At 40.7% G+C, this 27,971-nt stretch overlaps 1 protein-coding gene across 5 annotated transcripts in view; it reads right to left on the bottom strand.

Moving 5' to 3' along the window:
• Positions 1-27,971, bottom strand: part of LOC132815668 (insulin-like growth factor 2 mRNA-binding protein 3-A) — a 130,826-nt gene that overhangs the window by 55,044 nt on the left and 47,811 nt on the right. For all 5 annotated transcript variants that reach the window (XM_060824679.1, XM_060824678.1, XM_060824681.1 and 2 more), the window contains one exon: positions 27,746-27,794. In XM_060824679.1, coding sequence (XP_060680662.1) covers positions 27,746-27,794 — 49 coding nt within the window. The remainder of the gene's footprint in view (positions 1-27,745; positions 27,795-27,971) is intronic.

Below are 27,971 nucleotides of genomic sequence, written 5' to 3' on the forward strand. Positions count from 1 at the left end.
ATCATGTAATAGAAATCCCTCACTCTTGCACAAAAGCTAACTATTGAAGATACTGGAAATCTGAAATAAAAACCGGAAGTGGAGACTTCAGCCAGAGAAACTAAAGTTCTGGAATTGAATGGGTTGACTTCTGAAGAGTCTTAACAAACTTGAAACGTCAACACAATTTCTCTATCCACAGATGCTACCACACCTTCCAGGTTTCTCCACTACAGGGAGTCTCCTCCCCAACATCAACAAATGCTATTCTTTATGGAGACGAAACTTTAAATGACCGGAGATTTGAATGTTTCCTGTATGGCTGCTTTACATTGCCCTGCATAATGTTGCAAGTGGCATACAAATCAACTTGCAGATGGACTCCAGAACGTGGAATCTGTTTGGAATCCAGACACTACTCAATGCATTTATTCCTCAACCCAAACCATATGTATGACCCTTATCTACATCCTTTTGGGCAGCATGGTGGCACAGTGGTTAGCACTGCTGCCTCAGCGCCAGAGATCCATGTTCAATTCCCGCCTCGGGCAACTGTCTGTGTGGAGTTTGCACAATTCTCCCCGTGTCTGCATGGGTTTCCTCCGAGTGCTCCAGTTTCCTCCCACAGTCCAAAAATGTGCAGGTTAGGTGAATTGGCTATGCTAAATTGCCCGTAGTGTTAGGTGAAGAGGTAAATGTAGGGGAATGAGTCTGGGTGGGTTGCGCTTCGGTGGGTCGGTGTGGACTTGTTGGGCCGAAGGGCCTGTCTCCACACTAAGTAATCTAATCTAACTAACATCTTCATGTGTGTGGTACAGATCAGAGTCTAAATAAACGTTTTATACAGATTTTGCTCTATACCTGGTTTATAGAATTAAGGATTGTGTTATTTATTAACCACTTGCTAAATCTGAGCAGTCACCAATGATTTTTGTGCACAAATACCCCAGTCTTTCTGCTTTAGCAAAGATATAAAATTTCACCCTTTATTTTATATTGCACCTTGTCATTTTTCTTACCAAACTGAGGTCAGTTCACAATTCTCTACAATAAATTTCATCTTCCACTTGCCCACTTCATCCTGCACCCTAACTACTTCCTGATTTTTTTAAAATCGTGGGACTTAACGATGACTCACTCGATAATGATTCACAAGCCACCATTGTATCAAATTGCTATGAAGACTTGACAACGAAATGAAACAAGACCACTTGGCAATGACATTGGCAGAAACAGTCCTATCAACAATGAGAAGTCCTCTTTACAGGATACTGATCAGTTGGAAAATTGGATGGAGAAATGGCAGATGAAGTTTGACCTCAACAAGTATGAGGTGAAGCATTTTTGGGAGATCAAATACAAGAGGAAAATGCACAACGAATTGCAGGACCCTTCGAAGCATTAATACACAGAAGGATCTTGGAGTGCATTCCACAGCTCCCTGAAAGTGGCAACACAAGGTGGATAAGATGCCAAAAGGTGGTATACAACATGTTTGCCTTCATCAGTCAGGGCATTCAATATAAAAGTTGGTAAGTCATGCTGCAGCTGTATAAGACTTCAGTTGGCCTTATTTGGAGCACTGTATATTGCTCATAGCCTACAGCACCTCATGGATGGCCAACCTTGAGTTGCTAGATCTGTTTGAAATTTGTTCCATTTAACACAGTGATCGCGTTGTATGTCACAACGGAGATTGTCAAATATACAGCCAGGACTTTGTCGCCCAAGGACTGTGTGGTGGTCAAATATATTTTTTCGCCAAAAGGTTCACTTGCTACTTGTTGCAGAATCAGTCCAGGCCAATTATGTCCTTTCGGACCCGACCAGCTTGATTAGTTGTGCAGCTGGTGGCCATTGAAATCCCCCACCCAGAGTACATTTTGCACCTTTGTCACCCTCCGTGGTTCCTCCGTGTGTTACTCAGTGTGGAGGAGTACTGATTACTTAGCTGAGGGAGGATCGTTATGCGGTAATCAGCACAGCATGTCACACTTCCAATGTGCTGAAGGAGATAGATTTCAAACAGATCGAAACTCAAAACTGGGCACCCATAAAATATTGTGAGTAATAAACAGCTGAAAACATTCAACTACAATCCTAACTTCATGGTCCATCATATTATCCATAGGGTCATTACCAACAAGCCAGGAAATCAACTCTCGCTTAATGTACAGTGCCAAAGGGCATTGCTGGGACCAACACCCAGCAAACTTAAGGTGATGTCAGTCTGGGGAAGCTACGGAATAGGATTACTTGCATGTTAAGCAATACAACAATGCAAGGGGCCTTTTACAGGCTAGTTGAGAGTAGTTGAGCATATAACCAGCTTCAGACCAAAAAGTCTGTAGCACTGCTTCACATACATCAATGGTGACGGACAATTAAATAAGTCACTGCAGACCCATAAATTATTCCATCCTCAATAACAGAGGAGCTCTGCACGACCAAGCAAACTGAGCATTGACAAACATCTTCAGGCAAGCCAACTGGGTGACTCATCTCAGCATCCATGGTCTGCAGCATTACAGACACAGCTATCAGCCAATTCAATTTACTGCACAGGTCACTGTATAACATGTGTTTCGTCAATGCAAATTGGCTAAAACACAATTGAGGAATTACAGACAATGTTTAGAATAACGTGAACCTTCTACTGAAGATGTACAGCAATTTTCTATTGTGGTTTTACATAGTGCCATTTTCTAGAGCACGGGGTTGCAAGGAACACAACTTGTCATGTTATAGCAGAATGACATGCATTGAAATCAAGAAACATCTGAAGATACTGATAGGTGCACATGGGTTCTAACAATATTCTAGCAACAGAACTGAAGACTTCTGCTACAGAGTTAGACATAACCCTAGCCAAGTAGTTGCAGTACTGTTACAACACAGCAAATGTGGAAAATTGTCCGGTATGCCTGTCCATGAGAAAAAGAGAACAAATTCAACCCAGTTAGTTATCACCACATTAAATGACTCTCAAGATTAATGCAAGGTATTACTGGCAATACTACAAACTGGTACTCAGCAATAAAGTTCTTACTGACAGCCACCTTGGTCCAGCTCCAGTCCAAATGCGAGCAAAAGATTTGTAGTCAAGGCAGCAGGCAAGGATGACTACGCCTGACATCAAAGCTGCATTTTTTTCCAAGTATGGCATCAAGATGTCCTAGCAACACTGGGAGTCAAAAGGAGGGAGGTGGGCTCTCCAATGGTTGGAGGCATATCCAAGTAGAAAAAGGAAGATGGTTGTAGTTTTTGGGAGGTCTGTCATCTCAGCCAAAGGGCATCATTAGAGAAGTTCCTCGGGATACTACACGGAGTCATATTGCCTTCAAATTTTCTAAATGATCTGCTCTCCATTAGCAGTGGGGACATTCACAGAAAAGTGTACAACATAAGACTATAAGACCATAAGACATGGAATGGAAGTAAGGCCATTCGGCCCATCGAGTCCACTCTGCCATTCAATCATGGCTGATGGGCATTTCAACTCCACTTACCCACATTCTCCCCATAGCCCTTAGATTCTTGTTGTCACGAGGAATTATCAATCTCTGCCTTGAAGACATTTAGCGTCCTGGCCTCCACTGCACTCTGTGGCAATGAATTCCACAGGCCCACCACTCTCTGGCTGAAGAAATGTCTCCGCATTTCTGTTCTGAATTTACCCCCTCTAATTCTAAGGCTGTGTCCACGGGTCCTAGTCTCCTCGCCTATCGGAAACAATTTCCTGGCGTCTACCCTTTCCAAGCCATGTATTATCTTGTACGTCTCTATTAAGTCTCCCCTTAATCTTCTAAGCTCCAATGAATACAATCCCAGGATCCTTAGCCATTCCTCGTACCATTCCAGGGATCATGCATGTGAATCTCCGCTGGACACGTTCCAGTGCCAGTATGTCCTTCCTGAGGTGTGGGGACCAAAACTGGACACAGTACTCCAAATGGGGCCTAACCAGAGCTTTATAAAGTCTCAGTAGCACATCTCTGCTTTTATATTCCAACATCCAGCACCTTTATGACTCCTCGGATACTAAAGGAGTCCATGCACAAATAAAGGAGATTCGTACAATGTGTAGGTGGTGGCTGATAATTAGCAAGCCAAATTTACGTTACACAAGTGCGAGGCAATGACCACGTTAACATGAGAGCATCAAACCATTGTCCTTTAACATTCAATGACACCACCATTACTGAACCCCTCATTAACTAACTTTGTGGGCTAGCATGAACCAGAAACTGAACTACCATGTAAATATTGTGATTACAACAACAGGTGGCAGATTCTTGATTAGTAAAAGGGCATGAAAGATTATATCAGCCATGATCTTAATGAATTGTACAGCAGACTCGGAGAGTCTGTTCAGTGTTCAAGAGTTATGTCAGAGACTTGAAACCCTGCAGTGAGTAACTCTCCTTCAGGGTCCTGAAAAGCTGTCTACTATCAAAAGGCACAAGTCAGGATCGTGAAACACTTGTCCAGTCAAGGGTTCCATCAACAACACAAGAATCGTAAGATCATCCAGGATGAAGCAGACACTCTACTACCTTCAACATCCACTCTTCACGCAGAACAGAAACATAGAACACAGGAACATGAGTAAGCCATTCAGGCCTTGAAGTTTGCACTGCCATTCAATATCATGGCTCATCATCCAGTTGAGTATATTGTTTCACCTGCTATACAAAAAAGGATGCTATTTAACTGGAGGGTTGGAGTTATAAGGAAAGGTTGGATTGGCCAGGACTGTTTTCCCCTGTGCTGTAGGAGGGGGACGGTTAATTCTATAGAGGTTTATAAAATCATGAGGGGCATTGATAGGGTGAATAGCCAAGGTCTTTTCCCCAAGGCAGGGGAGTCGAAAACTAGAGGGTATTAGGTTTAAGGTGAGATGGGAAAGATTAAAAAACACAGACCAGAGGGCAACTTTTGGTGCGTGTATGGAGCAAATTGCGAGAGGAAGTGGTGTAGGAGAGTACGATTACAAAATTTAAAAGACATTGAGGCAGGTACATGAACTAGAAAAGCTCAAATGGATATGGGCCAAACACAGACAAATGGGACTAGTTCAATTTAGGAAAACTGGTCATCATGGATACGTTAGGCCAAAGGGTCTACTTCTATGCTGTATGACTATCTTTCTTCCCAGATAGACATGAACCTCGATTATCTAAAGGAGACAGGCAGGGAGTATTTTGTTCAGTTAATCGAATGCCAGCTAACAGTTAACCAAGCATCGGGACCTTGCGATCTTGTTCGGATAATCCAAAACTCAGTTAATCGAATGCTGAACAAATCGAGGTTCCTCTGTACTTAGATTCCTTTAGCCACATGAACTAGATCGGACACTTCCTTGAGAACACAACGTTTTGGCCTCAACTGCTTTCAGCTGCAGAGATTTCCACAGGTTCATAACTTTGAGTGAAGAAATCTCTCCTCATCTCAGTCCGAGAAGGTCTACCCCATATTCTTAGAGATCCCTGGTTCTGGATACCCCGATCATTGGAAACATCCTTCTTGCTTTTACCCTGTCTGGTCAAATGTTTCTCGGACAGCCCCTTCAGAACGTAAAGTGTTTCACGATCCTGACTTGTGCCTTTTGATAGTAGACCGCTTTTCAGGACCTTGAAAGAGAGTTACTCACTGCAGGGTTTCAAGTCTCTGACATAACTCTTGAACACTGAACAGACTCTTCAAGTCTGCTGCACCATTCACTAAGATCATGGCTGATATAATCTTTCATGCCCTTTACTAATCAAAACCAAATATCGTCGATCAAGAAAAAAAATGGAAGTTTAGAATATGGATTAAGTATAAATACCAAAGAGGACAACCATGGCAGTTAGAAGGAATATATTACAAGAAACTTATTTGGAGATTGAACTGAATGATGTCACACTAGATTAAACTATTTAGGATAAAAGATAACAAGATGGCAGATGTGATGCAGAGGTGAGGAGGATGACAGAGATAGCCAGTAGTAATTTTGTTAAGAAAACCCAAACCTATTACAAGACAAACACTCATAAGATGCTAAATTATTCACAATTTCCTGTACACCTCAGGAACCTGGGCAATAGGTATAGATCTGAAGAGACCTTTGAAATACGGATGCTTGAACATATGCTAGAAACTCCATAAACCAAAAAAAAGAGAGGGCTCTTGAAATTTGTAAGATAGAAAGGAATTCAAAAACGAATATTAGGATGTAAAATGTCAGCATCTAGGCCAATCTGATCAGAGCTGAGAATGACCAAAAATAAATCAAGACAGCAAAGTGAAGGGCAGCAGAAAGAGGAGTCAATCTAGATACAGAAGAAGAATATTAGCCTTTCGGCAAATGAGGTACATGTATGGATAGGTAGAGAATGCTGCCAAGACAGAGGGCTGTGGCACATCATGACAGCAGATCATGCATCAGGAATAGCTTCAAGCAGAAAGCAACTTCCTTTCAGGCTTGACTGGGTTAATTTCTTCTGAGTGGTCTTCATCCACCCACCCACCCCTCCCCGGTCATATTGAAGAGGAGTCTGCAGCACGGTGGCACAGTGGTTAGCACTGCTGCCTCACAGCGCCTGAGACCCGGGTTCAATTCCCACCTCAGGCGACTGACTGTGTGGAGTTTGCACGTTCTCCCTGTGTCTGCGTGGGTTTCCTCCAGATGCTCCGGTTTCCTCCCACAGTCCAAAGATGTGCGGGTCAGGTGAATTGGCCATGCTAAATTGCCCGTAGTGTTAGGTAAGGGGTAAATGTGGGGTGTGGTTGGGTTGCGCTTTGGCGGGTCGGTGTGGACTTGTTGGGCCGAAGGGCCCGTTTCCACATTGTAAGTAATCTAATCTAAACCAAAATCTTGTGTGGTGTGGTACCTCTAAGTTTTATTGTTAAAAATTTGAAACCAATAGCACCATCCATAGGTGAACTTGATACCACATGTAACATAATAACCCATTTTTAAACTTGTTAAGGCATGCAGTGACAGACATGGTATGGACTCAACAGGGTGAATGGCCTGCTTCTAACTAAAGGTATTCTACAATTCTATGGTTTTAAGTACACAACAGAACAGTTTGATAGAACAGATGGTCAATGTATGCATGCATAGTTTATGAAACCAAATGCTTGCTCACAAACAAGAATTAAACTAATCAATAATCCAATATGTCCACTGGAGGTATATATCACATGTGCAATGTGTCATCAAGATCCTATTTACACTTCTACACCTTGCATCTCACTTTCCTTCAGTCACTTGCGGAGCACCTCATTACATGACAATTACAAGACATTTACTGAATTTTCATCTAGCACTTAATGTCTGACATTTCTTACCTTTGTGATAAACCTTATTTATCTATTTCTTAAATATATCTTTTTACCTCAACATATTTCATGAATCTGCCCAAAAAAAAGCAAGTGTGAGAATGCATGACAGCAAGTGTGTAAGTAAATCAGTTTACTTACACAGGTTTAAAAGATACATAATAATTTTGGTGCATTACAGTCTCAGTCACTCATGCTAATGCATTGCCCACACAGTTTGACTCACTACAGAGCTACAGCAAACCCAAGAGAGGACCAAGTTACTGGAGCAGTTGTTCCTGTCACTCCCACATGAGATGGTAACTTTCTCACTGGTCACTCCAATAATTGAATTTTACCAGGTGGTTGATGTTCTTTTGAGGCCAAAATTTGTTTTTTGAACCCTCACCCAGCCTATTTATTTATGGACTATCCATTCACATGCTGAGCGGCATAGGCAAAAGTAAGGACTGCAGATGGTGGAAACCAGAGTTTAGATCAGAGTGGTGCTGGAAAAGCACAGCAGGTCAGGCAGCACCTAAGGAGCAGGAAAATCAACGTTTCGGGCAAAAGCCCTTCATCAGGTTTCCTGATGAAGGGCTTTTGCCTGAAACGTCGATTTTCCTGCTCCTCAGACGCTGCCTGACCTGCTGTGCTTTTCCAGCATCACTCTGATCTAAACTCAGAACGGTGTAAACATGGCCCACACTGCAAGTGACATTCAGACCACTCTCTTCAGCTTCTATACACAAAAAAAGCAGTTAGACTCAAATCAGTTACATTAAAGTCTCTCAACTTCCCCCACCACTGGTTATTCACAAGTTTGAAATTCAGACTTTTAAAGTTATTGAACGCTAGCACCAAGTCCCATTTACTCATCACTCCTGCATTATTGATCTACAATAGGTCATGGTTTTTAAGGAGAAGACGAATTGAAAATTTCCATCCTAGTTTTCAAATCCGTCTCTGGTTTTGGTCCTTCCAGTCTCATCTCCCCCAACTCAACAAAAGTAAGTTTGGTGCAAGTTAGGATAGAGGCAACACATTTTTGGATGCGATTAATACTAGCTGCAAAAAGCCTGGAGGAGTTGGTTTAAAGACAGCTATGATAAAACTGCTTCAAAGGCAACAGTTTTGCCATTTCGTGTGCAAGTTTAAATGTTTGAAATGCTGGCAGATAAATGAACCCGCAAGGTTTGTGAAGGTTTGTAGCTCAGGTTGAGGTTTAGGGTGTAGGTTTGCTCGCTGAGCTGTAGGTTTGATATCCAGACGTTTCATTACCTGGCTAGGTAACCTCATCAGTGGTGACCTCCAAGTGAAGCGAAGCTGTTGTCTCCTGCTTTCTATTTATATCTAAATTAGATATAAATAGGAAGCAGGAGACAACAGCTTTGCTTCACTTGGAGGTCACCACTGATGACATTACCTAGCCAGGTAATGAAACATCAAACCTACAGCCCAGCGAGCAAACCTACACCCTAGATAAATGAACCATCAGGCATGTCGTGTAATTTCACAATACCAATATTAATAAAGATTAAAATAGACACCTGCCATATGAACTATTTGGAAAACAAAAGGTCTTGCAGTTGAAGAGACTCTTTGGGTTTTGCAATTTACCTCATTTCAGTTTTTCAAGTCAACATCAGGGCTCTTGAAAGTTTTAATATCTTTATAGCTACCTAACCACAAACTCTAAGTCAGCGAATTTGCAAACAAAAAAAAACCAGCAAATATTCTAGGTGGCTTGCACACAGCAAAGATTGGACAAATGCCAACACAGCTGCTACATCAGCACCTGTTGCTGAAAAAAAAAGTGATGTTCCTTCCATTTGTCACTACTACTGCTTCAAAATGAACAAAGGAACAGGCTATTTTTACATCCAGTAACATGTAGTAGGGTAGGATTCGGAGCTCTGAGTTAAAGGATTCTCTAGAGGGTAGGTGATGACAAACATTGTAGAATCTTCAAGTCAATTTGAAGGAGAGAAAGTTGGGTCTCTCAAGCCAGGGAGCTCTCAACTTAAATAAAGGGCAATTACAAAGTAAGAATTGTCTGAAAGCCTGTTTAGGAAAATATAGACAAAAATGGATAGATCAGCACATGAGCAGTGCCAAACATTTTGGCACATAATTCAATCTCAGGAAAAAGTTATTCTGGTCTAAAAGGAGAACCTGCTGAGAGATAAACCACCTGTGGTTGGTAAAAAAAATAGACCATCTCCAATCCAAAAGCAAGGTATACAAAATGGCAAAGAATGAGAATTTTTATGCTAGCAGCCACTAGAGGGAGAAAATGGATTATAAAGAGTAAATTAGCAAGAACGTCTATTGGGTTTACTGAAAGAAAACTGAGAAAGTGAATATGGGGCACTTGGGGGATACAACATTGAAATAGATACAGCAAAATGGCAGATAACTAATACAATATTTTCCATCAGTTGCATGGTAGAGGGTCACTACAAAACAGATAAGCAAGGTGCTAACAAGAATAAGATCTCTTAACAGTCTCTAACATAAGAAGCAAAGTATTTGACAAACGAATGGGAATAAAAGGAAGACAGGTCACCAGAACCGGAGGGTTTTAACACTGGGCAAAATATTCCAGAACTCATTGGATTTAGGGAGTGTTCAAGCAGGCTGAAATGTTTCAGTCCATCAAAATTACAAATCACACAAAACCAGGTTATAGGCTAACGGGTTTAATTGGAAGCGGTAGCTTTCGGAGCACCACTCTTTCACCAGAGGGTTGTGGAGTGCGCAATTGTAAGACGCAGAATTTGTAACTTTGTACACCCCAGTCCAACACCGGCATCTCCAAATAAAGGAAGAGATAGCAGGATATTTGGAAAACATTAATGCAATCAAACAGTCAACATGATTTTGTGAAAGGGAAGTCATGCTTTGATAAATTTGGTAGATTTCTGAAGACATAACAAGCAGAGTTCATAAGGGGAGCCAGCTGATATTGTTTTCAGATTTTCAGCAGACAAATCAATAAGATGTCACATTACATGCTATTGCTATTGTACAGTACTGGGGTAAATTTATTAGATTGGACGGAGGATTGGTTAATACACAGAAAACAGTCAGGATTATGAAGGATTGATGAGGGCAGAACAGTGGATATGATCTATATTGGACTGTGACAAGGTTCCTCAGGGCAGGCTGGTTAGCAAAGTTAAATCACATGGAATACAGGGAGAAATAGCTTTTTGAATACAGAATTGGCTCAAAAGGTAGAAGACAGAAGAGAATGGTGGAGGATTGCTTTTCAGACTGGAGGCCTATGACCAGTGGTATGCCACAATGATTGGTGCTGAATTCACTGCTTTTTGTCATTTATATAATGAATTGACTGTGAACATAGGAGGCATAGTTAGTAAGTTTGTAAATGATACTAAATTTGGAGGTGTCGTGGATAGCGAAGAAGGTTGCCCCAGAGTACAAAGGATTCTTGATCAGATGGGCCAAGTTTAATTAAGATACACGTGAGGTGCTGCATTTTGCACAGGTAAATCAGGGCAGGACTTATACACTTAATGGTAAGGTTCTGGGGACTGTTGCTGAACAAAGAGACCTTGGAGTGCAGGTTCATAGCTCCTTGAAAGTAGAGTTGCAGTTAGATAGGATAGTGAAGGCAACATTTAGTATGCTTACCTTTGTTGTTCAGTGCATTGAGAATATGAGGTCATATTGCGGCTATACAAGACATTGGTTAGGCAACGTTTGGAATAGCATGTTCAATTCTGGCCTCCCTGGTATATGAAGGCTATTGTGAAACTAGAAAGAGTTCAGAAAAGATTTACAAGGATATAGCCAGGATTTGAGGGTTTGAACTATAGTGAGATGCTGAATAGACTGGGGCCATTTTCCCTCCAGTGTCAGGGTATGAGGAATGACTTTATAGAGGTTTATAAAACCATGAGGGGCATGGATAGGGTAAGTCGACAAGCCCTTTTCCCTTTGGGTGGTGGAGTACAAAACTACAGGGTAGAGATTTAAGGTGAGGGGAAAGGTTTAAAAACAACCTAAGGGGTAATGTTTTCATGCAAAGGGTGATGCGTGTGTATGAAATGAGCTGCCAGAGGAAGTGGTGGAAACTAGTACAACTGCAGCATTTTAAAAAAGGCATCTGGATGTGCAGAGGAATAGGAAGGGTTTGGAGGGAGATGGGCCCATTGCTGGCGAATGGAACTAGATTTATTTAGGAGATGTGGTCAGCATGGTTGAATTGGATTGAAGGGTCTGTTTTGGTGCTGTCCATCTAAGACTATAAAGCATGTCAGCAAAGGGCCCAGCAATCACTTCCCTAGCAACCCAGGGTTCTAGGAAGCATCTGCTCAGGTCAAGGGCATTTATTCACCTTTTAAGACATCCAGCACCTCCCTCTCTGTAGTACAGACATTTTTCAAGCTGTTACTATTTAAATCACACATTGTCTATCTTCTATTTTCTTCCCCACAGTAATCATTGTTGCAAAGTATTTGTTTAGTATCTCCTGCAGTCCCACAGATGGTTCGCCTTGCTGATCTTTAAGGGGCCCTATTCTCTCCCCAGTTACTCTTTTGCCCTTAATGTAATGTATTGTAGAATTTCTTTGGATTCTCCTTAACCCTATTTGCCAAAGCTCTCTCATGTCCCCTTTATGCCCTCTTGATTTCTCTCAAATACTCCTTGGATTCACAGATTGCTGCTCTCTGTACCTGACATATGGCTTTTTTTTTTAAAAACCAGAGCCTCAATTTCTCTAGTCATCCAGCATTTCCCACACCCAGCAGCCTTGCTCTTCATCTCAGCAGGAACATATCTTCTCTGGACTCTTGTTATCTCATTTTCAAAGGCTTTCTATTTTCCAGCCGTCCCTTTACCCGCGAACACCTGCCCCAATCAACTTTTGAAAGTTCTTGCCCAATACAGTCAAAATTACCCTTCCACCAATTTATAATTTTAAACTTTTAGATCTGGTCTTTTCTTTTCCATCACGATTTAAAAACTAATAGAATTATGGTCACGGCTCCAAAGTGCTCCCCCACTGACCGCCCAGTCACCTGCCCTGCCTTATTTCCCAAGAGTAGGTGAAGCTTTGCTCCTTCTCTGGTAGGTACATCCACATACTGAATCAGAAAATTGTCTTGTACACACTTAAATTCCTCTCCATCTAAACCCTTAAATATATGGCAGTCCCAGTCGATACCTGGAAAGTTAAAATCCCCTACCACAACCACCCCCATTATTTTTAGGGTATTGAGTACGGGAGTTGGGAGGTCATGTTGCAGCTGTACAGGACGTTGGTTAGGCAATTGTTGGAATATTGCATGCAATTCTGGTCTCCTTCCTGTCAGAAAGATGTTGTGAAACTTGAAAGGGTTCAGAAAAGATTTACAAGGATGTTGCCAGGGTTGGAGGATCTGAGCTACAGGGAGAGGCTGAACAGGATAGGGCTGTTTTCCCTGGAGCGGAGGCTGAGGGGTGACCTTATAGAGGTTTACAAAATTATGAGGGGCATGTATAGGATAAGCAGACAAAGTCTTTTCCCTGGGGTCGGGGAGTCCACAACTAGAGATCATAGGTTTATGGCGAGAGGGGAAAGATATAAAAGAGGCCTACGGGGCAACTTTTTCCACGCAGAGGATAACGTGTGTATGAAATGAGCTGCCAGAGGATGTGGTAGAGGCTGGTACAATTGCAACATTTAAGAGGCATTTGGATGGGTATATGAATAGGAAGGGTTTGGAGGGATATGGGCAGGGTGCTGGCAGGTGGGACTAGATTGGATTGGGATATCTGGTCGGCATAGACAGGTTGGACCGAAGGGTCTGTTTCCATGCTGTACATCTTTAATGACTCTAACAAATTTGTTTCTCACTTTCCCGCTGACTATTGGGGAAAGTAGATTGCACAATCCCAATCAGGTGAGCATCCCTTTATTTCTCAGTTCCACCCAACTAATGTCCCTGAATATATTTCCAGGAATATCCTCCTTAAATATAGCTGTAATGTTATTCCTTATCAAAAACCCCACTTCCCATCCTGTCTTGCCACCCTTTCTATAGGCTCGATACCTTGGATGCTAGTCCTGTCCCATCTCTGTGCCACGTCTCTAATTTATATGGAGTCCCATGTTCCCAACGATGCCTGGAGTTCATTGGCCTTACCTGTTAGGCCTCTTGCATTGAAATAAATGCAGTTTAGCACTTCCACTTCATTCTTTGTTCCTGTCTGCCCTGCCTCAAGTCCCTTTCCCAACTGTACCAATCTCAGACTGATCTATTACCACACTATCTCCTTCGGTCCCACCAACAACCCCCACCTTCCTAGTTTAAAATCCTCCGGAGCAGCTCTAGCAAATCTCCCTAGCTAGTGTATTAGTCCCCTTCCAATTCAGGTACAATCCATCCTTCTTGTACAGGTAACCTCTACCCCTGAAGAAATTCCAATGATCCAATGCACCAGCTCCTCAGCCACAGTCATCTGCTCTAACTTCCTATTTCTGCCCTCACTAGTGGGGGAAGTAATCCAGATATTACTACCTCCTTTATAAATTCCTGCCCAACTTCCTATATTCTCACTGCAGAATTTCGTCCTTTTGTCCTATGCTGTTAGTTCCAATGTGAACAACCTCCTGCTGGACCCTCTTCCCCTTTGAAATATTCTGCATCCTCTCCAAGATATCCTTGATCTTGGCTCCAAAAAGGCTACACACCATTCTGATATCTTGCTGTTGGCCACAGAAATGTCTGTCTGTACCTCTGACCAGAGTCCCCTATCACAAGTAGATTGCTCAGAACCTTATATACCCCTCATTACACTAAAGAGTGTTGGTACCAGAAATATGCCTGTCAGTGCTACACTGCTCAGAGAGTCCATCACCCCTCCATTTTCCAAAACAGCCTGTTTGGTTGAGATGGGGATAGCCACAGGAGACTCCTGCACTACCTGCTTCCCTCTCCTACCTTTCCTGGAGGTCACCCATCTCTCTGATTAAACCGAAGATACAGGAGCTACAGGGTATGACGGACAGCAGTTACAGGGAGGGAGATATAAATTCCTCATTGCCTCTTACTGCCACTCCAACTGATCCATGTGATCCAATACGATTCACAACTAAACACTTAATCCATCAGCAGACAGAATCCATCAGCAACATGGAAACTCTCCCTAATCTCCCACAGCCGACAGGAAGAGCACACTCTAAAGGCCATCTTTGCACCTTAACGTTCTACAGACCCAGAAAAGAGCCCAGGCTTACTGCTCTAAAAACACTACCAGGCTAGCTTAGTAAGTAAACATTTTTATACTTTCAAAAGTTCAATCAAGATTGATGGGCCAAATGGTCTAATTCTACTCCTATATCTGCAATCTTAGGAGGTCTTGTTACAACCATACAAGAAGGTTTAGTGAGACCACATCTAGAAAATCATTTTGGACTTTGTAGTTAAAGAAGAATGTATTGAAAGTGGACACAATTTGAAAAAAAGACTGTCGGCAGATTCCTAGAATGGAGAAGTTATCAAGAACTGCCAGGTAAGTTTAGAAGAATGAGGGATGACTTTATTGAAACATACAGGCTCTGTGGAGCCTTGATAGGGTAGCCATCATGAGTGGAGGCCTTGGACAGATCAGCCATGACCTTACTGAATGGTAGTCAGACTAGAGGGGTCAAATGGTCTCCTCCTCCTTCTATTCCTTATGTAATGAGATGTTGCTATTTTTGAGACATTAGTATTTGTGCAACATTAGTATTGGTGCAGTAACTGTCACATTTCTATTATTACAACAGGGATTACACCAAGAAAGTAGTTTACGGGCAAGTGGCCCTAAGGTCACAAAAGCTGCTGGACAAAACAAAAATAAAATCAACTTTTTTTCCTCTTAAAACACAGTTCGAAACAAACAACATTCCCAACAAAATGGCATAGTGTATTCAACAATAATGCACATATTTTTTCCAAAAGTAGCCTGTCTAGTGAAGCCCAAACTTTGGCCTTCATGAGCCAGTGCTGTGTAAAAGGAAGAACCATAGCCACAGTTTAAAACATTTATTCCCCTTAATTAGCACACATTTCAATCAGTGGCCCCAAGTCATGATTCAGGATATAGTGACCTAAACTGTGCTAAAGATCAGTCCTTTTTAAAAGCATAGATATCTAAAAAAGAAACTAGCATAAAAAGAATCATATTGCTTGAACGAAGGGACTAACATAGTACAAGTTAACTATTGTGCAACACATCAAAAGGTTCAAACATTACAGGAGGTAGACAGTTTAAAAAGACGACAACAACTGTCTGGTACAAATGGAAGCAGAGTTAAGTTTACTATCTGTCAAGAACCCAGAATATTTAGCAAGTTTTTGGCAATTCATACGCTATCTATTTATAGCCACTATCCTGGAATGAAGGGAAATCCTCAATGACGTGAGGAAGAAAACTATTTCCATTCCTGAAATGAATTGGCAACAGCGTAAAAGCAAAATGTTCTATTCCACAATCTGGGTTTTAGAACTTCAGATTGACACTTCACCTCTCCAATTTTGTTCTAGTTAAGAGAAGAAAAGAATCAAGAAGAGGAGGACAAAAACAAAGGGGAGAGAGAGGGGGAGAGAGAGAGAGAGAGAGAGAGAGAGAGAGAGAGAGAGAGAGAGAGAGAGAGAGAGAGATCAAATGGAGCTATTAGGTCATTTTACATTTTGGTGGCTTTACACCAACCAGCCACATTGAAATCACTGGTTTCCAGATGCGCAACATTGCAGGAAAGAATATTTTCCCCAGCCTTTCCAAATTAATTCCTCTTTCCATATCTACTTTTGAAACTATTCTCATACATACTAAAAGTTGGGTTACATCATAAATAAATGCAATAAGCACATATTCTCAGCTGAACCATTTGCACAATATGTAATTAAATCAAACTGCACCATAATTCACACAATTAGTTGCAAATATGATAGTAGAAGACTGCTTCCTCTAGTGATCGAGTTCATTTGTAAATTTGGAATTACATTTATCAACATTTCAGATATAATCAAAATCAACCACTGCAAACTAATTGGAATAAGCTAACAAACCGAGGTTTAACTTGCCATCACCAGTTCATCACAAGACCAGAAACGAGAACATTATTCCTCAACAGGTTCATGACCGAGCTGACATCCATCACATCCATATCCTTGCATTTGCCCATAATTCTTGAAACCCTGACTGATCAAGAATCTCAGCCTTAAAAAAATTTTTTTAAAAAATCATTCATGGGATGAGGGCATCGCTGGCTGGACCAGCATGTCTTGCCCATTCCTAGTTGAATAGCAGGTAATTACGAGTCAACCACATTGCAATAGGTCCGGAGTCACATGAAGACCAGACCCAAGGGTAAGGATGGCAGATTTCTTTCTCTAAAAGGACATCAGTGAATTAGATAGGTTTTAAAACCTAACTACAATTAACAATGAATTTGTGATCATTACAGTCTTAATTCCAGATCTTCATTAAATTCAAGTCTCACAATTCACCATGGCAGGATTCAATCTGGTTCCCAAGAACATTACCAGGGTCTCTGGATTAACAATCCATTGATAACACCACTGGGCCATTGCCTCCCCTATAAATAAATATACACAAGGACTCTTGCCTCACAGCACTCTGCTGCAAGAATTTCCAAAGACTCTCCTGTCAAAGAAATTCCTTATCTCAGTCTTAAACTGACCCCCTCAGTTCTGAGATGATGCCCTCTGGTCCTAGGAGTGAACGAGGTCAAAGAGAGCAGATTAGCAATAGGGATAGTTAATAAAGAGAGACAAGTGCTGGAAAGGGTGTTAACAAGAAAGGTGAATAGTTGAGAAAGAACTGACTATGCAGAGGGTAATGCATACAGCAGGACTAGGGGTATAGGACCTTGCATATTGAGGAGGGAAGTAGTAAACAGAGAAGTGTTGCATCTACTGCAATTCCATAGGAAGCTGCCATAAGATGTGGGGAGATATTGGGTAAGGAGGAGGAGTGGACCTGAGCACCCCTGAGGGAACAGTATCTGCAGAATCTGGGCCAAGGGAAAGAGGTGTGTAACAGATTTTGGCGGTAGCCAAAAGCTTAAAGTCTTTTGGTGGCAAGTGAAGACTAAGATGTACCCATTGGCATTGTGAGAAGGAAGCGAATGGACGAGGATAGACAAGGTGGGAACATGTATTCCGTCTGACTGAATCCAACATGTCCTCCTCTTTAAGAGGTGCAATATGGAGCCATTAAAAAACAAATTGAGGGAGGTGTGATAAAGAGTATTAACTGCAATCCAGAGACTTCGGTAATGTTCTAGGGACCCTGCTGGTAGATGATAAAACATTTTTTAAAAATGCAACTAGAGTCAAATAATTATCATGAAACTATTAACGATTGTCAGCTATTGACAATATTGTAGTGTGGTCCACGAAAGCCCTTTGTGAAAGGAAGCTACCATCCTTACCTGGTTTGACCTAACATGCACTTACAGACCAACAGCAACACGGTTGACTCTTAACTGCCCTCATACACATTCAACAGGTCTAACTACTCAAGGCTGAGCAGCTGTGATGCACTGTGAGCCATCAGCAGAAACAGAATCATGTTCCAACACAATCTGCAAGCTCACGGTAGGGGATACCCTAACTAATTTGGGATTGTTACAGGGAAAACAGTAAAGTATGGGACCAAATTGAACAGTTCTTTCACGCACCTAATCTAAGGCACAAATGGCCAAATTCCCACGCCCTGCAATGTAAACGTTTATGATGCTAATTTGAGCTTGAAGTTGCACAGACAATGCAATTTTTTGCTCATGCAGATTGAAGCAACGTTGGCCCATAACATTGAGAACATCCGGTTTTATTCTGAATATCATACCTAGCCCCGCCCACCCATCTGAATGGAGGTTCATTTTAATACATTATTTGAAACATAACATTTACTTTTAAAAGTCTATGCTGTATGAATGATAAGGAGAGACTACACTGGTGTAGATGAAGTAGAATAGGAGGAGAAGGACAGGTAATCATGCTGCAGTGTTGGCAATTCATTATAAAAGTAGTTTTAAAAACCATAAATGCACACTTCAGACTTTCATTAAATATGAAGCAGAGCATAGCTGTATTGTGCAAAAGTTGAATTTCTCAACTGTTTGAAAGAGACACAAATGTATTTTAATTGCTTAGTGTTAGGGGCAACTGCAGTGATCTTGGAAATCTGGGTACCACCTGGCCTTTGTCCTTCTCAATGCCTTGAGTATCAAATGATGCCTGGGTTTTCACCAACTAGTGGTCATGCTCAAGATACTTTAACATCAGATCTACAGCCAGTTGTGAATTTTGGATGGAGTGGAAATTCAGGTATAATACTAGAGTCTGAGAAGATCAAATTTCACAGGCTACTGCGGAAAAGACATCTTGGCTTCCAAATTTGTACTATACAAATATTTGTTACAGGCAGTACACCCACATTGCCAAGTTCTTAACCCTTAATTGGCATGCCCACAAACAATGGGTTTAAATTTCTGGTACATGGACAGGCTTGATTTCTAGAGCGACAGTGAACGGTGCACTGTTCAAGCCCTTAAAAAGCATTTGGGTTGTCCTCCTGTTTGTTGGCCTCAATAGGTTCTGAAGTGTATTGGCTGAGTTCAATTAGATTTTGATTTAAAACCTAACCAGGTCATTTCCAGAGAGCAATTCCACACCAGTTGCACTTCTAGTTTCTCTGTTTTCACAAGTGTTTGTTTTAGGATATATTACCCTCCCTTTATCAAATGAACAGATTTTCACCCATCAACCCCACATCCTATGTCATTACTGCCTGTAGGCAGATATTCAGCTTCTGCAATACTCTGACAAACCTCTCTCAATTCTGCATTCACATTGGAGAAATATTTTGGCCCATATTTAAGTCTTGGAAGGCTTTCTGCCATCCTAATCTCTGGGGCATGCTTTTCAAACTCTTGAATTCATTCAGTGTGGTTTATAAACTTCTTTACTCGTGTCACTTTGAGACCTCCATATATTTTATGACACCATCTGGAGTTTTAAAAGTCCACTGGTTTTCTGTTAACCTCCATGGTCTTTACCAAATGTTGTCAAGCATAGGATTTCAAGAACTTCCCCAGCTCATAGCTGCAAAGTAGGATTCTGCCCAGTGCTAAACAAAGCTTGCTAACAATTAGCTTTCAGGGGAGCAGATCTGTCACAAAGAAAACACCAGCATACCCCTGCTGGCTTTATTATTCAAATTGCTTCATTTTTTAAATCTGCAAGCCTTCTCCCTAACCCACAACCCTTCCATCTTTCCCTAGCCTGTTAAAAAAAACTAATAAAGATGCCAACTTACTTTGGAGGTGTCTGAGAGTTAATTCAGTCACATTCTGTGACAGCAGCTCACCTGGTTTCAGATCCTTTAAAGATGGGTCTTTAAAAAGGGAACAGAAAGCAGGATATTTTTCATCATCTCAATCCAAATAGGGAATACGACTGATGGGACTTTCCCAGTATTTTGGAAAGGAGGCTGAATAGGCCAGAGTTTTCCCTGAAGTGGAGACCAAAGGGTGACCAAATACACAGATTTATAAAATCTTGAGGGGCATGGAAAGGGTGAATAGCCAAGGCATTTTCCCTACAGTTTACAGCATAGGCTTAAGATAAAAAGGGAAACATTTAAAAATAAACAGACCAGAAGGGCAACATTTTCATGCCGAGGGTGATTTGCATGTGGAATGAACTGCCAGTGGAAGCTGGTACAATTGCAACATGTAAAATAAAAGGTATCTGCATGGATATTTGAATAGGAAGAGTTGCGGGGGATATAGGCCAAATACAGATTAGTGAAATTAGAGCCCATTAAAGTACAAACTTTGCAGTTGAGTGACTCAGATCATTCCAGACTGATCTGGATACTCTACATCATTTAAACTGGAAACATAAAGAGCGTATTGGTTTATTCCCTCTAGAAGAGAAACTCTGCAATTAATTTTTTTTAAAAAATATGCCAGCTACATGCAGAGCAAGTCAAACAGGGCCCAGCCGACAAGTTGTGCAGAGTGAGAGTGTGAACTTACTGAGCTTCTCCGCTGCTTGTAAAATTCTGGTGAGAATACCTCATTTAAAACAAACTGTCATGTGATAACTGCAGTAAATCAAATAGGATGGTATATTTCAACCATAATTTATCAAGCAGCTGATCATCAACAATCTTAAACCAGGATCCCTCTGTGCAAGCCTTGACTGGTCTATCCAAGCACTGAATACCTCAGGCAATTGCCATAGATGCCTTGTTATTGAGGCAGGAGAAGTGAGATAGTTCACATTCCTCAAGCAATCATAGACTATAACAGGTTGGGTTTTGCAGATTTGCTACATCGAATCAATATGGAACATGAAAACTGGGGTTGGTCATTATGAGCCAAAGGTTGGGTGACTTTGTGTCTGTCTTTAAATTTCTAATATCATGCTTACAGCTGGAAAATTAAACTTATGGTCTGGCAAAAATCACATGTTTCACCCAGACTTCTTTCTTAGCTTGAAATCCTTGCTCGAGTCCATCTTTGCTGCTCCAGATGTAACCCAATACTAGCCTCTTTCAAGTTACATGCCAGTCACCAGAGTTCAAATGGAAAAAAAGTTGGCCTCATGATTAAGACCTTGATTTCCTAGTTTCTGGACAGACACTCTGAATGCCAAACTACACTTCTCAATCCTTCAAAATTTTTAAAAGTCCTTCAAATGTTACCTCATGCTGTTCTATTAAGGTACTGATCTCAAATACAGGCATTAAAAGTATCATAGCACTGAAAAATCACAAGAAAACCTATAAGGGGACTTGTTTAAATATAAAAAGTACTTCTAATGTGTCTAAGCCTGGACAAACACCTGTGTCAGCAGGTGAGGGGTGCAGGAAAGCTGGAATTTGACAGAGTCTTTTGCCTTTCTGAAAAAGGATATGCTGACCTAGTCAGTGTGTATTTAACTGTTCGCTTATGGTGACTCAGACAAGTCTTTAAAAAATAAATACAATAATATTTATTGTACTTAATCTGGTCTTAGATAATGACATGCTTCAATTTTACACACACACACACGCAGACTGAGTGGAAAGACATATTAAGCCATTTACAAAAGGAAATCGAGCTCTTGAAGTTTAGTCACTAGGTTTGCACATGAAGAGCAAGAGAAAAAAAAAATAGGGTCCAAAACCTGTCAATTGCATGGACAGAGATCTGTACATGGGATCTTACTTCAGCACTATATTTGCTTGTCCCAGACTGAGAAAGTAGCTGCTTAAAGATGCCACATATCCCCTCTCATTCCAATGGCTTGTTACAAGTACATTTGTGATACACAGTAGTGGATTCAAGCTGTATAATTTAGAGGATTAGATGCCCTGCTAAATTACTTTCATTACCTTCCACTGCTCATTTGATTACATCCAAATGATTTGCCTTCACCTTGTTAAGTTTCCTGATGATTGATGCATTGCTAATTAATAGCAAATCAACCCATTCATTCAAGAAAAATGATCCTGGTGCGGCTTTGCAGACAGGACACCTCAATTTCAAAGGCTTTGGAATATAGAAGTGAAACAAATGTTCAGGCATCTGCAACTGTGATTTCAAACACTTAGATCGTGGCTTCAATCTTTTCAAAACCGTGTGGTTTCTAGCCAAGAGACCTTGGAGTGCAGGTTCATAGCTCCTTGAAAGTGGAGTCGTAGGTAGATTGGACAGTGAAGACAGCGTTTGGTATGTTTTCCTTTATTGGTCAGAGTATTGAGTACAGGAGTTGAGAGGTCATGTTGAGGCTGTACAGGACATTGGTTGGGCCACTTTTGGAACATTGCGCGCTATTCTGGTCTCCTATCAGAAAGATGTTGTGAAACTTAAAAGGGTTCAGAAAAGATTTACAAGGATGTTGCCAGGGTTGTAGAAGGTGAGCTGTAGGGAGAGGCTGAACAGGCTAGGGCTGTTTTCCTGCAGCGTCGGAGGCTGAGGGGTGACCTTCAAGAGATGTTTACAAATCATGAGGGGCATGGATAGGATAAATAGACAAAGTCTTTTCCCTGGGGTGGGGGAGTCCAGAAAGAGGGCATAGGTTTAGGGTGAAAGACATAAAAGAGACCTACGGGGCAACTTTTTCACGCAGAGAGTGGTACGTGTATGGAAAGAGCTGCCAGAGGAAATGGTGGAGGCTGGTACAATTGCAACATTTAAGAGGCATTTGGATGGGTATATGAATAGGAAGGGTTTGGAGGGATATGGGCTGGGATATCTGGTCAGCATGGACGGGTTGGACCAAAAGGGTTTGTTTCCATGCTGTACATCTCTATGACAGCTTAGTAATAATTGAAAAAAAAAACCAAGAAGTGGAACAGTAGTATCATGGGCTCACCAGGGATTGGATCAGTGTGGTGCTGTAAAAGCATCCGAGGAGCAGGGAAAAAAAAAAAATCAACATTTCGGGCAAAAGTCAAGTTATAAAAAAGAGACAAGAATAAACCCTAAAAGGATTTTTAATGATGGTATCAAAACTTCAGATTAGCTTGATACCAAGAATGGTAAGACAAGCTTTTGACTCTATACAATTTAAGATATTGTTGCATACAGGCGCAAATAACTTGAGTAAGCTATCCAGAGGCCCAGGCTAACGTTCCAAGAACAGTTTCAAATCCTATTATGACAGCTGATAGAAATTAATTTGGGCTCAAGGGAAAGCCCATCAGGGCTAAAGTCATAGCCTCTACCTAGCATAAGACCTCATGACAGAAACACACACACACACACACACACACACACACACACGTCAGCTGCTTGAATTACTTTCCCTTTTCCCTCTTAATATTAATTCCATTATTTACATCCATTCCTCAATAACACAACGTCAACCTGCAAGACCACCTTGAGGGTGGATGGGGAAGGAGAACAGGAGGATGGGCGAAGAACAATGTTTTGGCTTAAGGTCCAGGTTCAACTCCCTGCGCTACACATACGCAAACAGGCTCATTCAAAAACTTTGGAACATGACCAGGCTCAACAGTTACATGTAAATCAAAAGGTACAAGCCTATAATTAAATCAAAGCCCAATCATTTGGCTAGTTTAAGCTTTTATTGACAAAAGGCATTTTGAAGGAGTGAAATATCTATATGATCTCAGCCACTGTGTTCATGACGGCTAAGGATATTGCAATGACTGGCTCACCTAGTCATATCCAAAAGATAGAAAAATCCAAAAATTTTATTTTTTTTATAATAAAAGATTATACATAATAGAAAAGCATGTTTCAAATCACTTTACAGCTAACAAAAGAATTTGGAACTTTGATACTACTTAGGAGAGAGTGTGTGATCTACTTGATCAAAATTCTAACAATAGGCTTAGCATCCCTTCACCAATAGCACATTAAAGCCACATTATGTAACAAAGGACATACATAGTACAGTACAGCAATTCACCAAGCTTCCAATGACTTATCAAAAGTGAACAGCAATGTTGTGAATAGAACGTCATCATTTCCGATTCAGAAACCATGCACTTTTGGGACATATAATCCAGGACAGTAGTATATTAGCAAACATGGTAAAAACAATGACTGCAGATGCTGGAAACCAGAGGTTAGATTAGAGTGGTGCTGGAAAAGCACAGCAGTTCAAGCAGCATCCGAGAGCAGTAGACCTCAGATGCTGCCTGAACTGTTGTGCTTTTCCAGCACCACTCTAATCTAAACAATATTAGCAAACATTACCATGCAAGAACCAATAACACAGACACCAAAGCAATTCAAAGAGACTGTCCACCACTACAGACATTGGACAATTAGGGATGGCCCCTAAAATGTGACCATGCCAACATACAGAGAATAAATGTAAAGCATTACTCCCTTTAGATCTCGATAGAATAATCTTAGGAAAATCTTACCTCAAAAGTTTTATGAGCAGGAATTAGAATGCTCTCAGACTAGGATAGGTCGAGCAAAAAAACACATTTACATAAAGGAAGACATGCCCAAGTGCACTTACAGATCAATGCACACAAATATAAAGGGGAACCATAAGCTTAAAGTGGAGAAGCAAACATGCAAATGATTGGTGCATATTTGTCTGTGTGCATGCAAATCAAATAAAAACAGGACCTTTTTTTTGTTTGTAGCAGATAAGCTGTGATCTTGCTCCCATACCACCAAAAACAGCAGGCATTATCTATCAAAGCAATCCAACTTAAAAAGTGGTATTTACTTTTTTTTTAAAAAAAAGTGACAAGTAACTAGTGTTTGATGCAGGATAGGTCATTCAAAAATGAACAGTTCCACTCAAATCGCACCAATCAGAAAAGGAAAAACAATTTATGAGAACCTCCCTAATCTGTATCAGGGCATTCTCAAATACTGCAGAAAGTTATTTTGGCATGCAAAGTCCTACAGAAACATTAATAGTCAATATACAGTGAAAAAGGTTAAAAAAATCCCTTTTCAGAATACAGCTCCTGTCCAATTTAATAAAATTCCAACAGAACTGAGTTTTGCAAACCATCACAATGTGCTGCTAAATTTCTGGGTCACATGTTAAAGAAACTCAATGCTAATGCACTCCTATATCTCAATATTGTGGGGGGTTTAAACAGCATTGCATGCTAAAACAATGTCAGAGAGGCACTATTCTACAAATCTGTAAAGGCCTTAATGTACATCTTGAATTTCTTGATTCTAATTCTCAAACAAAGCAGACAATTCAAGTTGTGTGAAGTTTAAAAGAACTCTGCTTTCACTTCTGTATATTGCATACCACTTTAACAAGGTTTTTTCCTATTTCACAAGGCTGAAATTTTGTCTTCATCACAAAAATCTGATACAACATTAATCTTCCTCAGGCTAGGCTACAACATTATCGTTTCATGACTTCGGTTTTAATATTTCTGTATAACTAAATTTATGATTATCCAGTCTTACCTGCATGGCTCCACTGTAGCTTTCAAATTTCCCTGTCCAATGATCAACGCAGGTGATAATACTGAACAAACCAATGCCTTTCCTAAACTTAATACTACTTAAAATGTACTTCAATAAACAGCCTCCTAAACTCAATTCTTAAAATTTCTTTTGCATGAAAAATTCCTGCACTGACAGATAATTTCATAATTTCTAACTTATGCCCTTGGTATTTGAACTCATTGAAAATTTAAATCAAATCAAAACTTTCGATAGCTATTTTTCCCCCAGATTATACATGTACTCATTACTGCACTCCAACTTCTTATCTGAAATCTTATTATTACTCTCAAGAACAATGCTACTTTCCTTTGGAGGTCACCATTACAGAACCCTCTACTCAGGAATGTTTGACAAGCCTCTAAATGGCAGTATGCCCCTTTTGTCTTCCCTGCTGTCTCTCCCCCCCCCCAAAACTTCAGCTTTTAAAAAAGTATTTATCATCAATGTGCAAGTTACACAAATCTATCCACAATAATAGCAAGCTTCCTTACTCAAATCAATGGGAAGATATTGTTATTTATAACAAACAATTCACTAAATATATTTGGACTTGGACAGACTAACCAGGCTTCACTGCAGTTTGAAAAAAATCTGGAAATAATATTCAAATGTGTAACAATTTAGTCACAATATCAGATTACCTTAGAAACTCAACTACTTCACTGATACCCCTTACGTAAGGGGTAAGTATCATTCCTATACAGTTCAGGGTAAGAGAACCTTTTTTCTTTTAAGATTTTCTGAGGTGGCCTTGCAAGCCAGTCGCTCAGCTACAAACAACCAACCCAGTACTTGTGTTAGACAATAAATGCCAAAAAGGTGTTACAAAGATTAAAGTGCTCCATACTCCAAATCCATACTCTCAGAATTATTTGCTTCCTATGGAATGGCAGCTGCCACACACTATTCTAATTGGTTCCAAAAACTCGCTGGTTATCTGACAGTATTATTTACACTGTACCTTCCTTGGCATTATACTTTTAGTTGGAGCTTTCACTCACTATATTCTCACTCAAGCGAGCAAGTCATTAAAAAAAAAATCAAATCCATTCTGAAGGATCGCAGTTATCAAACTCTCAGTTTGATCACGACCCAATTTCTCATTTTTAGAACTCAAATTTCATCCTCTGCCAGTTTTCATTTCCTATTTTGTGACATACCAATTAATATCTAATGCGGAATGTTTTTGAAAGCCTAATGTTCAGGTACAGAATAATTGTATTGCCCTACTCACCAATGAGTATTCCAAGCCCACTCATTGGCTCACAGAAATACTGCAGCTGGAGAAGCTCTGACGAAGGAAGAGCAGGGCTTGGGGGTACACTCCCAATATAGTTCCCAAACCATATTATGGATTTCCTGAAATTAGGCAAGGAACAGGATGCCCGAATCAGAGAATTAGACTATTTTAAAAAAGGTTTCTTCTGGCTGCATACAAATGCCTACAGTCTCCTCTGGTTTCATTCCCATTCCTTGCTAAGCTTTCCAGGAACAATGTTTCAAGGTCCCACAGGCAACACAACTGCAGTTTCCAACAATACCACTTTCTTACCCACTGTTCTGTTACCCACCTAAACAGCAATTATTATTTTAGCCAGGCAAGCATATCACACTAATCAACTTCCAACAAAACCAATGATGGAAAATGCTAATGTAATCAAATTGGAGATCCTCCTTGTTTCATGTTTCTTGGGCCAGGCAATTTGCCACATACTGAGTCATTCCTACATATTTGGGAAATCACAAATAATGAACCGGTGCCAAAAAAAGTAGCCACTCAAAATCTATGGGTTAAATAAAAAACAACTCACCTATTCATGACCAAATCTTATTTACATAGCAATATTGCTGTGTAGCTCTTCCCCGAAACCGCCACGAGTCAGGGCATAGGTGCTTGGGAAGATGAACAGGTTGAGGAAATCCTTCAGGACATCCACCAGATGGAGGTAAAAGGAAGAAGGCATACCATCAAGGGTAAGTGGCTGGGAGGGAGATACCTCTGCACCGTTCTCCCCCTCCCACACCCAGTAATCACTATAACCTCCCCCAGCAATGCCTAGGCCTGGAATGCAGAACTTGTCACCTTTAAAACTGGTCATTTACAATAAATAATTATTTTTCATGCTTTCTTCTATTAACTTGATTTCAGATGTTTGAGTGGCTATTATTTTAATCCAGAAATAATAGGCAAAGGTCATGGCCTCAGGATCCAGGAACCTGAACTTACTTTTATTCTAAATTAAAGCATGGACTCAATTCATCATTTGCCGGGCGTTTCAGGAAGTCACTTCATTGATACGGAGCAATGATTGTACTTCACCCCTGATTTATTTCTAAAAAATTCAAGTTGGTTCAATATGACCTCCCTTTAAATCCTTATTCCATGAAACTCTCTCACGAAGGCAGGCAGAATAAGAAACTAAAGAGTCACTTCTTACACCGTTTACCAAGTAGTTTGGGAATACTTACCTCCCACTGCAAGTGAGGGGGTATGTTCCTGATTTGAAGTTTTCGACTCCTGTGGAGAGAAAAGATAGGCAATTTGAGAAATAGAGCAATACAGGTGTTGGTTCTTTCTACCCCTTTCATAGTTAAATTTTCAAAACGAAGAGTGTTTAAAGTGAAGGATTCCTTGCCCCTACTGTAACTTGAATGCACCATGTCACTGTTTAAGACAATGCCTCATTAAATACAG

The sequence above is a fragment of the Hemiscyllium ocellatum genome, chromosome 5 (genome assembly GCF_020745735.1).
Source record: "Hemiscyllium ocellatum isolate sHemOce1 chromosome 5, sHemOce1.pat.X.cur, whole genome shotgun sequence".
Classification (NCBI taxonomy): Eukaryota; Metazoa; Chordata; class Chondrichthyes; order Orectolobiformes; family Hemiscylliidae; genus Hemiscyllium; species Hemiscyllium ocellatum.